At 43.8% G+C, this 13,768-nt stretch overlaps 1 protein-coding gene across 5 annotated transcripts in view; it reads right to left on the reverse strand.

The window, feature by feature from the left end:
- BOD1L1 (biorientation of chromosomes in cell division 1 like 1) overlaps window positions 1–13,768 on the reverse strand; it is a 54,128-nt gene that overhangs the window by 24,228 nt on the left and 16,132 nt on the right. For all 5 annotated transcript variants that reach the window (XM_025887107.2, XM_025887108.2, XM_073891438.1 and 2 more), the window contains exons 8-12: window positions 13,025–13,163; window positions 11,981–12,053; window positions 3,701–9,818; window positions 1,590–1,654; window positions 599–683 (exon numbers count right to left, since the gene is read on the reverse strand). In XM_025887107.2, the coding sequence (XP_025742892.1) occupies window positions 599–683; window positions 1,590–1,654; window positions 3,701–9,818; window positions 11,981–12,053; window positions 13,025–13,163 (6,480 nt within the window). The remainder of the gene's footprint in view (window positions 1–598; window positions 684–1,589; window positions 1,655–3,700; window positions 9,819–11,980; window positions 12,054–13,024; window positions 13,164–13,768) is intronic.

Consider the following 13,768-nt stretch of genomic DNA (forward strand, 5'->3'; position numbering starts at 1 on the left):
TTGGGTGGGTGCATGGGCTGCAGCCTAGCTTTTAGAAAGGAGGTGCAACAGCACCTGGAAGGGCAGGAAGGTGCATGGAGACACGTTTTGGAGAAGAGCAAGAGTTAGCTCCAAAGCAACTTCCTTTCTGCCATATTTATTTGGAGATAAGAGATTTAAACAACTGCCTTACATAAAACTGACAACTGATGAGAAAAAGTGTATGCCAAAAATGAAATAGTAAAGAATCCTCTCCAACCTATTTTAAAAGGTGAGATGCAAATTCACATAGCCTGTCAGTGTTTTATTATGAATCAGCTATTATTTTGATTTTATATTTTTTTAAGATTTATTTATTTATTTGAGAGACAGCGAGAGCAGAGCAAGTGAGAGAGAACATGAGTCAGGGCTCAGAGGGGCAGAGGGAGAAGGAAAAGCAGACTCCCCGCTGAGCAGGGACTCGATCCCAGGACCCTGGGATCACGACTTGAGCTGAAAGCAGACGCTTAACAGACTGAGCCACCCAGGCGCCCCTCAGCTATTGATTTTAAGCTGTAACAAAAGGTAAAACCACAGGCCAGGAAAACAGTAATGTGAACCACCGCTGAAAGGAGCTTACCTACTCCACTTGGCTTTCTCCCACATGGACTTGCTGGTGCTGCTAGAATTTCACGGTTTTTCTCTTCCTCTGATGGTACAAATATCTAAAAAGTCCAAAGCACCATAAAAAACTAAGTTAACTGAGGTTTTTACAACAAGAAGACACGACTAAAAACTTAATTAAAACATCTAGCATCTTGTAACAACATAAAAGACTACTTTCAAGTCTGTGCAAAATTGAAAATGAATACATGCCCACTTTTAAAAACAACAAACGAACAAAATCAATCTCATATTTCATCCATCAATGTTTCTCCCACTGCTTTAAAAGTAAAACTGCAAATTAGTATGACACACATGACCCTCACTGATCATGCCCCTCCCTTGTCAGGTCTGCATTTGTCCGTAGCACACCCTGCATCACTGCAGTGCCCATGGTCACAACTGACCCTACTGCTCTGTGTCCAGAACATGCGCCTTTGCCTGCAAGGCTCTTTTGTTTCTTTTTCCTCTGCTAAACTTCTACTCTACTTGTAAAACCCCACTCCAATATCTTCCTTGCAAGCCCTCCCGTCTGTGTACCCACTGCTCCTGCTGGTAAGTTGAGTCTCCTCTGTACTGTACACAGTCCCCGTGTTTACTGCTACCTTGTCTCTCTTATACTCAGAGGGTGCCATGAGAGCAGGCTGCAAAGGGGGCGTGGAAATTCAAGTTATACTTTGGAAATGGATCATATAAGAACGAACAATGGATTAAATGTGGGGTGACAGGAAGAGACTGAGGGTGACTCCTGGTGTCTGGTTTGAATAAATGGAACTATGATGGCATTATTTACTGAGATTATTGAGGTTCTTAGCTTTCCTGCCTTGGGATATGACAATAACAATGTCTAAGTGTCTCAAGTCACTGGGAACAGGAACCACGTGATGCTTAAGGACACATACACCTGCGTGTGGTGAAATGGTACTCACACCATCTACAGCTCAGCGCAACTGAACCATCAGCCATACCTCAGTTTTCAAGCTGTCTTTCAGTGCCATTCCTCCCAGAACATTCGACGGAGACTCTTCATTGCCTAATGAAATTCAGACTGTTAAACCAATTCAAGAATTTGCTTACAAAATACATGCCAAATCAAAAGGTAACAGGATGTTATTATCTAGCATGCCGTGACCCTTTCCTCTGCTGTTTTATTTTGCTGTCAGTAGAAAACAATAAAAGGAATGTGGATGAAAAATCTTGGATGAAAGGTAGGGATCATTTACTTATTTTTGGGGAGTGAAATTGTTTCTTGCTGTTAAGACAGCTGCCCGGAAAGAATAACAAAAGATTATTTCTGGAGACATCACATTTCCAAATATTTTTCTACAGTGTTCTGTATCAAGTCTGGCCTTAAAAGAAAATATTCTGGGGGCTCCTGGGTGGCTCAGTCATTAAGCGTCTGCCTTCGGCTCAGGTCATGATCTCAGGGTCCTGGGATCGAGTCCCGCATCAGGCTCCCTGCTCAGCGGGAAGCCTGCGTCTCCCTCTCCCACTCCCCCTGCTTGTGTCCCCTCTCTTGCATTCTCTCTCTGTCAAATAAATAAATAAAATATTATTTAAAAAAAAAAGAAAATATTCTGGGCCCCTGAGATATATTCTCAACAAAGAAAATGTTTATGAACAGACTCACTTTGCTTGCTTCACCCTGACACAGCAAAGTCTAAAATCACGTTAGGAAGCTGTGAGGCAGACAAAGAAAAATGGCATTTTCTCTGGTGGAGCCTCAATCCTACCCCTGTCGCAGTCCTTCTTTCTCTCTTTCTTGTCCCCCTGAGACTCTGGCTTCTAATTCTTTCACCCGCCCACACAGAAGCCTCCAAAGAAAATCCTTCCTTTCTCTAAGAGGCTGCAGGCTTTTCCTTGCTAAAATCTCTTCTGTTTCTACTCCTTCAGGGAAACCAACGTGGGGAGGAAGGAGTAACAGACTGTAGCAATGGTTAAGTCATAAAAATCAGAGCATGCAATTTATCCAGGCTAAAGTCAATGGAAAATTGTCAAGCTCCTTATTTCAACCCTTGGAACACTTCCTAGCGGCCCCTTTCTTAAATCCCTATAATGAACAGGATTCAATCTACTGGCCTCAGCTTCCTGAGGCTGTATTTGATGACATCCAAGGTCTGTTCCAGTTTAAAAGTCCAGGGCACTAGAATTTATATAGCCAGAGTAGAAAAGTCAACGTCCCTGACCCCTTCAGGTCTAGCCCATGACGTCCCTCTGAGTTCTCACAGCATCTAAGCACCTGCCACCAGAGTGTCACCGCCTACTTAAAACACAAGGCTGGATTCACAGCTGCTCCCCATTTTGAAGAGTTATCTTTGCATTCCCAGGGCCTGGCACAGTAGTAGCTGACACACAGTGTCTCAAGTTGATGGCATAGTGAATGACTGAGTCCAAAGCTTACCCCTTTGAAAGTTGTCAAGTATTTCTAGCAAGATCAACACTCTGAAATCTGTCAGGAGGGAACATGTTTCTTTTCTCTTTCAAACAAATGCCAAACCAGAAACTCATTTTACCTGAACAAAAAACTCAGTTAAAAAAAAAGTGCTCCCCTGATTGTAAGTAGCTAGCCAGACTGAACTGACACATACAAGTCCACAGCGCATCAGATGAGGGCGTGTTTGTTGTTGCATGATTATCCCCATTTTATACAACAGAAAACTAAAGCTCAGAGGTAATTTTTTTCTAACAGGCCCCAAGTACTATCCAAGTTATTTAAATACTCAGAACCCATTTCCTCATTTGTAAAATGAGGGTGATAAAAAAAATACTCCTTTCACAGGTCTGTTGTAAGGTAGTGTTCATTTCTACCAACAACAAACCCGAGGGTCAAAGGTTTAGCAACTTGCACATGGCTGGCTAACTTCCTGCCTGCCAGCCTCCTGCCTTTGCTCTCCTAGCACACTAGAAATGGGTCTAAGGTTTTCAGTTTTTAAACCCAAGCTTCTAAGTTCAACCTTCCCATTTGAGAAGTTATTTTGTGACATTCTGGAACCTAAATCCTCTCTTGGAAGACTGTCTTAAGTGTACTCTACATGCAATCATCTTTGTAAAATGCTACAACGTGCAATTAGATTCTCACCTATGTCATGCAAATTTTCTTCAGGAGGCACAGTGACCTTGAGGTCCCCTTCCTCCTGGGATGATTTCCTCATGCCATTACCATCTCCTGCTTTCTCACTGGACCCTTGAACCAGCCGTTTGCCATTGTGATCACTCTTTATAGTCAAGTCCTGCTCACAGTTTGGAGCAGACAGGGCTACACTGTAGGCAGCTGGAAGGACTGGCACGTGGGAAGGGCCAATTTCTGATTCCTGGCCATTAATACATTCAGTGGTGGTGGTGTTCACGGGGGCTGCGGGCCAGGACTGCTCAGGAGAGGACGGCTCTGCTGCAGTGTCTCTGGCAGGTGGCACATCATCGGCTTTCTCAGCACCGGGACTTACTGCTGGCAAGCAGCGGATCCCGAGGGAGGAGTCCTCAGCCGTCAGCCCCGCCGTTTGCTCCGGTCCCGTGAGATCCTCAGGTGAGTCCGCTCCCCTCCGCACACCCCTCCCTGCCCGACAGGTGCTGTGCCCCGCGGTAGCTGCCTCCCGACTCCCCTGTCCACTCTGAACAGAGCTCAGCCACGCACTCCTCTCTGCAGCATTTACGAGGCGCAAACTGCTTTCACTCGGTCCCTTCCCTGCCAGCGGCACCTCGCGGGGGCTGTCGTGGCCGTGCCCCTCCTCCGGAGCTCGCGCAGCGCATGGCTGGCCGGCCGCCGCAGAGAGCGCACTGCCTGCCTCCCTGTGGCGCCCCTCCTCGGCGCCCGCCGCTCTGCCCCCTGCCGGCGGCCCAGGGCGTGGACAGCTGTTGATGGCCAACAGGCTGGGCCTCGGGGCCTCACCCTTGCTCATCCTGGCGGCCGACGGGGGCTCTTTGCCATCCGTGTTGCTTGCAGTCTGCGGGTTCTCCTCCTGCTTGCTGAGGCCGGCGAGCGCCGGCACGCACTCGGCCGTGCTGGTGGAAATGATGGCGGCGTCACCCAAGTCCTCCATCCTTGCCGTGCCAGGCGGCTCATCGTCCTGTGGGACCGCACCCATCATGACTGCCTCGCGGCCTTCAGAGGTGCTGGTGGAAATCATGGCGGTGTCGCTGATCTCCTCCGCTCGCGTGACCGAGGGCTGGCCGTCCTCCCGAGGGGCGGCGCTGGACACGGGGCCCTCGCAGTCTTCTCCCGAGCTGGTGGAGATGATAGCGCTCCAGTCTTTTTCTTCCAGGACAGTGGCGGGTCGTGCCTTTTCACTTCCGGCACGGGCGCCGCAAACAGAAGCCTCGCACTCCTCCGCTATGCTGGTGGAGATGAGCGCGCACTCGTCTTTGTCCTCCTTGCTGGTTGAGGCGAGTGGGCTCTCCAGTGCTGTGGGTGCGCTGGGCGTGGGCCCCTCGAAGTCGTCGGTGCCCAGCAAGCCTGGGCCCTGAGCGCCGTCTCCCACGGTGGCCATTGGCTGCTGACTTTCTGCACACGTGACGGTTGTGGCGCTGGAAATGGGCACTTCGAACTCTTCCCCTAGGCTCGTGGAAATCATGGCACACTCGTCTTTCTCTTCATTTCTCACAGCAGGGACTGGGCTCTCACCTCCTGACACTGCACTGGGCATGGGGGCCTCAAATTCCTCCATGTTTCTTCTGGTGCCTTCCATATTTTCTCCAGTTCTCAGCGCGCTGGAACGACCTTCAGCCACACCTGCAACTGTGCTTAACTGAGTGGTGTAGTCATGCGTGGTACTGGTGGAAATCATCAAGCCTTTGCCTGGACTCTTAACCCCAGCTAAGCAAGTGTGGTTGGTAACCCTGTCACTGGCTGTACTGGCCATAAGGCCATCGCATTCTTCATTGTCCACCGAGGTGATGATACCTTCGTCTTCTTTTCCACTCGGCATTGTGTGACCAGCTTCACATTCTGGGACTGCCCTGGACGCAAGTACCTCGTAACTGCCCCCCACCAAGCCAGTGGAAATTGTGATATCATCAACTTTTTCTTTTCTGGTGAGCAAACTGTCACTCTGACCTGAAGCTGCACTAGTCATGGGACCCTCGCAACCTTCGGGAACTCGTACCACTTCACCCTTCCCTGAAGCAGCACTGGTCACACTGCTTTCTACAATCCCTTTTGCACTGGAGCAGATCTCCATATGTTTCATGCCCTTCTCTGCACCACTCATGCTGTCAACATTGCTCTCGCTGGCATTGGTGATGGTGATTCCAGCCTCAGCTCCTACATGCCCTGCTGCAGTACCAATCTGACTGTCGCCTTCTTCGGCACTTCCACAAATCGATACCCCTTCATTCTCCTCCTCTGTCCCAGTGCAAGTGGATGCGTGCCCAATTTCATTTCCCCTTCCAGTACTGGTCACCACCCCTTCACCTTCCTCATCCTCCTCTTTGGCACCGGTGCTGGTTACAATTCCTTCGTCGTCACATGGCCCAGCAGCGACTGATGGCACATTAGTGCCTTCTTTGGCTACTGTGCTGTCCATTGCACTCTCTCCATTGTCTTCTGATTCAGAACTTAGGACAAAGCCCTCACTGCCCTCTTCTGAACCTGTGCAGCTCGCTGGCCCCTCTCCATCTTCTTCTGTTATCCCTGTGCTGGTGACGGCACTTTCGCCTTCTGCCCCGTCATTCACAGAAGCGTCTCCTTCCTGGGGGGCACTCGTTCCTGGTGGTGTGTCATTACTAACAAGGGCCACAGCTGCGCCTGTAACCACGCGCTCCTCCTGTCGCTCGGCGCCTGTTATCGAGCACATAACAGAGGTAGCGCTTCTCCTTTCTGCTCCGGTGCATGTCACAGTCCCCTCAGTTTCTTTTTTGGGGCCCATTCTTGTCATATTTCTCTGGAATCCATCCACCTCTTCACTGCTTAAGGAACCCTCCCTTATTTCTGTCCCAGCACTTGTCACCGCGCCATCGCTTTCAACCTCACTAATAAAGGTAATAGTTCCTTCAGCCATTTCCGAATCTCGATGTGAAGAACCGTCACATTTTTCTTCAGAGCCGGCACTGGTGACAGCATCATCTTTCTCCTCTGTCACACCACGGTTGACATTGTCTTCAACCGTAACTTCATGAGCAGTCACAGGGTCCACTGCCCTTTCCTCAGATTCAGCCATAGTACACTCTCCACTCTCCCCCTCCTTGGTGCTTGTGAGGAAGGGTTCACTTTCAGCAAATCCTTCTGTAACAACACCTCCACCTTCTTCAGCTGCAGCAAAAACAGTGCATTCGCTGGCTTCTGCCCCAGTGTGAAGAGGATTGTTTCTAGAGCATGCACCTGTCATGAAGCCTTCGTCTGCCTCAATGCTCGTGCAGGGTACCACCTCACCCTCTCCGGTTTCTGAGGAAGTGGTCGTGGCATCCCCCGCCTTTACTGTGTTTAGGGGAACACCTTCAACCTTCCCTGCAGTGCTAGTGGCAAAAGAAGTCTTTTCTGCTCTGCCAGACCCAGCTGTCCCATTGGCAGTTTTTCTGTTCCTTTGCTGTAAACCTGAAGAAGCAGCATTACTTCCAGCACTGGTGTCTACCTCACTACTTTCAGTCCTTCCTTCAACCACAATTGATGTGTTTTCCATTTCACCTGGGCCACTATTACATTTAAGTTCAATGGTCTCAGCACCTTTTTCTGTACTCATGCCTACCACAGGGTCAACAGTGATGCCATGCTTTTTGCCATTTTCTAGGACAGCTCTCGTTGTCTGCTTTGAACTGGGCTCTGTGTTCAAGTCACTTTCTTTCCGGGCCATGTCCATCAAGCCGCCTTCTTTGGGAGCATTCCCATTTTCCGTATTCACATCTATTAACTTGCTACCAACAGGCACATTTACTTTTCCTTGTTTAGTGTGCAGCACAGCAGGCTGGAAACCTTCTGGAATGTGTCTTCTGCCATCCATGCTTGCTTTTGCCAGCGTGTCTACTGTGGAAACTGCCCCACTTTCTTTGCTGTCTCTTGTCCTAGGGACTTCTGATTCCCTAACAGTCAGACTTTGGTTAGGAGGATCAGAGTGCTCCACAAGGGAGGTGCTGGCTGTGCCACCTTCTAAAACAGTCCTTTTGTCAACCAAAGGACTTACATCTGTATCACGAGATTGTTTCTGAGGCATCACAGTTACTGAACTTAAGGACGGTGAAAGATCTGAATTTAGGGAATGTTCATGACCAGCATCTCCCTGAGCAACATGTTCTTCAGTGGGTTGGGTTGTGTTTTTCAAATTCTTTTGTGCCCTATCATTTTCTGATAGGGCTCGAGACAACAGTCTAGGACTAGTTTCAGAGTCTGTATTGGTTTCATGAGTTCCCTGTTGAATGGGTTCTTTCTCCCCAGGGTTCAGTTTGGACACAGCACTTTGGATATGCACTTTCCTGGTCAGGGTGCCCTTATGGTTAGTGTGCTTTTCAGAATTACTAACAACTCCTGTTCCACGTCCTGATTTATAGGCTGGAGCTGCTGTTTTTGAATCTACTGCGGAAGTTCTTAATTCATCCTTTAGAACCATGATAGTGGTTTTTTGTTTCATAACATTTTCAGAGTCAATGTCTTGCTGAGAACTACTATTGCCGCTGTCTTGGGTTTTAGATACTTCAAATGCATTTTCAACAGCTGGCTCAGAATCAATTTCCATTGGCTCTTGTTCAGGCATTAATGTGGTATCACTGCCCCTTTTTGGTTTCTGAACAGAGGAACTATTGGGAGTACTCAAGAAGTCTGCTGATTTTTCTTCTCCTTTGGTCATTTCTTGGGATAAGCTTCCTCTTCGGTTTTCACACAGCCTTCTACTTAATTTCTTTTCCATAACCGAACTACTCCCTCTGGTCTTTTCATGATTACCGTCAACTTCTTTACCATCCTTGTCATCTGATTTATTTTCTTCCTTCTTTTTTATTTCCTTACTACCGTGCTTTAAGCTTCTGCTTTTGTGCCCATCTGATAACTTCCTCTCGGGTCTGGAGGAGCCTGAGTCCTTATCAGCCTTATATTTCTCCTTTGCTAACAGTAACTTTGCTCTGTGACTAGAATCCTTCTGTGTACCATGTGCTGAGGAAGCGGCACTGTCCAATACAGTTTCAACCCCAGTTTCCTCCAAAGGTTTGTCTTCGGCCTTAGACTTTCTCTGTCTATCCGGGTCGATCTCTTCTGTGTTCTTCTCCTTATCTGGTTTTGGAGTGGCCACCTGTTTTGTGACACTTTCTTGTAATTCCGTTTCAACTACTTTTAACTGTCTGCCTTGACTTTTTGGTTTAGACTTTAACATAAGTTTCTCTTCCAGTAGGCTCTTTGTTCTTCGCTTCTCCTTGTGAACCACCTCTTCTGGTTTTGAATTACTATCTAAATTAGATGAGTCTGTATCACACTTATCCTCTGAATAACTTTCACTTCTTCTCTGTAATGTGATTCCATGTTGCTTGGAACTCAGAGAATCTTTCTGAATTTTAGAATCACTTGATCTTCTTGATTTGTGTTCTGCCTTAGTCTTCTCGGCTGATATGTGCCTCTCTTTTTTATTGTTTTCTTTACGAACATTCTCATCTGTTTTTATAATATATTCAGAAACTGGCTTTCCATCTTTGCCTAAAATTGATAATTTCCTTTCATTCTTATGTTTACTTTTTCGTTCAGTTTTATCATCTGAAGAAAGTTTTGTTTGCTGACTTTGCTTTTGAATATTTTCATCCACTTTTAAACCTTTCTCCGAAGAGTGAAGCTCAGTCTCATCACCTGTTTTATGCAGACAGTCACCTTTATATTTATGTTTTGTAGACAATTTGTCTTCTGACAGAGTCTTCTCTTTTTCAGGCTTCTCCTTGGAGGATTTTGCCTCTTTCTTAGGTAGGCTTTTCACATGTGGTATTTCAGAATCATCTTTTTTTAGATGCTTTTCATTTTTAAGTGTGCTTTTCTGTTTCTGGGGCTCTTCTGTACCAATTTCTGACCGTTCCACTTGCCTTTTCCCATCTCTTGTATCAGGATCTTCCTGTGCCCCTTCCACCACAACAGGAGTAGATGTGCGTCTTTTATGTTCTCTTTCTATTTTGGATTCATTTTTGTTTTCGTCAGCTGAATGCAAGGATTCTGAAAGTCTCCGGGCAGGTTTACTTGGTTCACTTTTTACATGAACATGCTTCAGATCCTTTGACGAAGACACCTTTTCCTTTTCACAATGCTGTAAGAAAATAAAAGTTAAAATATGAGCAATACTAAAATCGATTTTTATATTCAAACTTAACATTTGGGTACCACCGGATATACTGAATGCTGTCATGTGTCACATGTTACTTAATCTCAGCCAGCAGCCTGTGGTAGGTACTGGTGACCTCATTTTATGCACCAGGAAACTGAAGCTCAGAGTGGCTTCATAACCTGATACCCATGCAACAAACTGAGGGGATTTCATTCTCAATTGAGTATTCTTCCCACTACATCACAGACATCCGTGCACAGACTAGTTATTTCTCCTGAGACCTGTCCATGCATTTGGGAGGCCTTTAACTCCAAATTGTTAAAGCTCACTAATACCCAGTAGCCATTAATGCCATTAATAAATATAAGCTGCATGAAATGACAGTCTGAAGTTCTTTTTAGTCCCAAAGCATAGTATCTGATGATGAGGACAATTTAAAAATTTTATACTGAAATAAAGGTTTCCTAACATTTTAATTTAGGAGCCTGAATTATTTATGGAAACCTGATGAATCCAGGCTACTTGTAGGACATTCTACTCAGGAAGTTTCAAATGCACACAATAACTCACTGTAACAGTAACCATATCACATATAAAGCCTGCGTATGTTTATGTAACCAAAGGAAGACAGTGATGGACCAGTGCATCTGGCCCTTCCTCCCTGCCCCATGGTATGGCACTGAGATTATTAATAATAATGAATGAATGCTGATCAAACACACTTTAGTACAGTGTCACGGACTACTACCAGTAATTACTCTTATTCAAATAATGGAATGAAATTCTCAGACGATCTCTGTGTCTCTGGGTCAGTTTATCACTGTACCTTCTTATCATTTAACACAAAGATTAATGCAATTCTACTAACTCAGGGAGTAGGGCGCAGTGAAGTCTTAAAAAATACTTTAAAATTCATCAAAGAAAGAACAAGGATTTTATCAACCTAATTTTACAATAAGTTTCAACCAATTAACGTGAATAAGTATTTTAAAACATGCCATTAAAACATCAGGATCTATTCATAAATATATCTGTAATTTGTGAATAAAGAAATCAAGATTATTTATTGGATATGAATAAATAATTCTCTAAATTATTAGTTTTCCCTTGGAAATGTTAATATAGTTTGGGACTAGGGGCGCCTGGCTGGCTCAGATGGTAGAGCATAAGACTCTTGATTTCAGGGTTGTGATTTTGAGCCCCAGGTTTGGCGTGGAAGCCTACTAAAAAAAAAAAAAAGAAGTTTGGCTTGAGAATTATAAACATGGCAGGGTAAACAAGGATTTAAACCCAGTGAAAGTAAAAGTTTATCCCAAGAAAATAATCCAAACATTCATTGAACATAATTTTTACTATCTAAATTGATCAGATCTTGGAAGTAATCTACGTGCTCAACTCTAAGGAATGCTTAAATGATGGTATGTCTATACAACACAACACTACATAATAGTTAAATATAATAATTAGAAGCTTACAAGGTAACATGAGTAAGAGGGAATGTTAAAATCATTCTGCAAGATTATATCCACTCTACGGAATTATGTACATTTGTGGATGAGGAGTGCAAGAGAATGAAATGGATGGTCTGCTATGGCAGAGGGATTTTAGCCCCCCTCCCCTTTCTTTTTTATTTTTTAAAAATATTTTATTTATTTATTTGACAGAGAGACAGTGAGAGAGGGAACACAAACAGGGGGAGTGGGAGAGGGAGAAGCAGGCTTCCTGCTGAGCAGGGAGCCCGACACGGGACTCGATCCCAGGACTCTGGGATCATGACCTGAGCCAAAGGCAGACGCTTAACTCACCGAGCCACCCAGGCGTCACCTCCCCTTTCTTTCTCATTATCATTACTAGCAATTTTGTTATCGCCAATATAAGAAACAGGGGTGGGGAGCTAGGGGGTGAGGGAAAGGAAAGTAGAAAAAAGTAGCTGTTACCTGGATAAAAGATTACATGAATCAACTGGTCAAAATGAGGAATTCGAACCATAATGGGATGGGGGTTCAAGAATGGTGAAGATGAGGGATTTTTAATTTAACTTGGAAAAGATAAAATTTTGAATTTCTAAGTTTTACTCCAAAGGACTGAATGGCCTGTATCTAACAAAAGATCTTTTAAAATGGGTTTTATTAATTAAGACATACCTCACTTGTCTTGAGAGTTTCTTTGGAATCTTCTTCAGATTGAGGTTTCTTTTTAGAATTCTCTTCAACATTCCTGAGTGGGAAGAAAGAGTCATACATGAACTTTATTTGAATCAAATGTAAGTGTTTCTCAGGAAGGTTAAGAAAAAAAGCTTAGTTTTGCTTTATTATAAACACTTGATCCATAAATAAAGGCTCGTTACATTTCAATTTAACTCCTATCATAGTCAACAGAAGCAAACATAATCCCCAGCGTGACACAGACTAACTTACTCTCGGCACTAAAGGAAAGTATACTTGAAAAAAAATTCCTAATTTGTTGCTTGAAGATGAATATTTTATGGGCTATAATTAGATTTTGAAAGTCTTACGATCTTTTGTAAATAGGTAACAGGATTTATTCAGATCAACAGGAATGAGGTACAGTAAGAAAATTCAGAGCAGACTCCTCTCACTGAGTTCTGAAAATTATTGATTCTGCTACCTTGAAGTCTATGACAAATGTCCATAATTGCATCCTGATCATAGCTTTTGGCTCCAAGGACTTCAGAGCCACTTTCAGAGTCTCTTCAGCTTTCTAATTCTATAGAATTAAATATAATGCAATGATAAGTAAGAATTTGGTTCAGCCCTCTGGTTTATGGGGAGATACATGAGATACTGTTGAAGAGAATGCCTAGCAAGCCTGGAAAATGGATGCAGTCACTGTAAATAAGACGTTATTGAATGTCCACAGTGGAGATAACTTCCTGAGTATTCTAGAGTGTCCAAGAACTTTGAAATTCTAGAAACAACTGTGGGTTTATGCATGTGCGTTTTTCTGGGGATCCACCCTCCAAAAATGATTACGATACACTGCTTTGAAGTATAGATATTAACACAATGAATTATGCTACAAGAAGCGAAATCCGACAGTTTTTATAAACATGCAATAATGACACAAACATTCAAAGTATGGCTCTTTACTGTCCCTGTCAATGCCTCTCTTCTGAAAGCATGCTGGGGGAATGTTACAATGGGAATGCTGCCAGATAAAATACATACCTTGAATCTTTCTTTCTTTTTTTGCTTAAGGCTACTTTTTTCTCTAAAACTTTCCGTTCTTTAAGGACTTCTTTAATTCTGGGGGGTTTAGGTTCTACACTCTTTGTTGATGATTCTTCTAAATCTACACTATTTTTGCCTAGGAAAGAAACAATCAATAAACTGTATTTCAGAACAGAGTTTATAAACAGTGTTACTTCTTTTTCATTAAGATTTTCTAATCACTGTAAAAATGCTAGATGACTTTAACATCCTTAAGTTGTGCTGGAATAAAAATAATATTTTAGATGGAAGAGTCTTACCTTTTTTATTTCAAATGCACATATATGTATGTACGTATTTTTGTATATTACACAGGATCAGTGCCCAGACTAAGTTTTGTCCAGTGAAATATTCCACATAAATGTCTGACACTTTAGTTAACATAAAGCATTGATTAATTCTACTAATATCACCAGCAAGGCTTGACTGATTACTCACAGGTTAACAATTCATTTTCCAGTGATAATTCATTCCACAACCACTGGAAAATAAATTGCTATAATGTGAGTTGTATAAGCTGGCACCTGACAGAATGTTTAGACACAGAAATATAATTAAAAAAGTGATTCAACACATCAGATTAAAAAGGAAATCTCCCATACCTGAGAATAGATTTATTTTTTAATACGGCAGTTTTTTGAGATGCAATTTAGATTATATTTTATAATCATCTCATAAGTAATACATGAATATCTAGAAAAT

Source organism: Callorhinus ursinus, unplaced genomic scaffold (genome assembly GCF_003265705.2).
Source record: "Callorhinus ursinus isolate GAN/ISIS: 27379988/994484 unplaced genomic scaffold, GSC_fseal_2.0 scaffold4, whole genome shotgun sequence".
NCBI classification, from domain to species: Eukaryota; Metazoa; Chordata; class Mammalia; order Carnivora; family Otariidae; genus Callorhinus; species Callorhinus ursinus.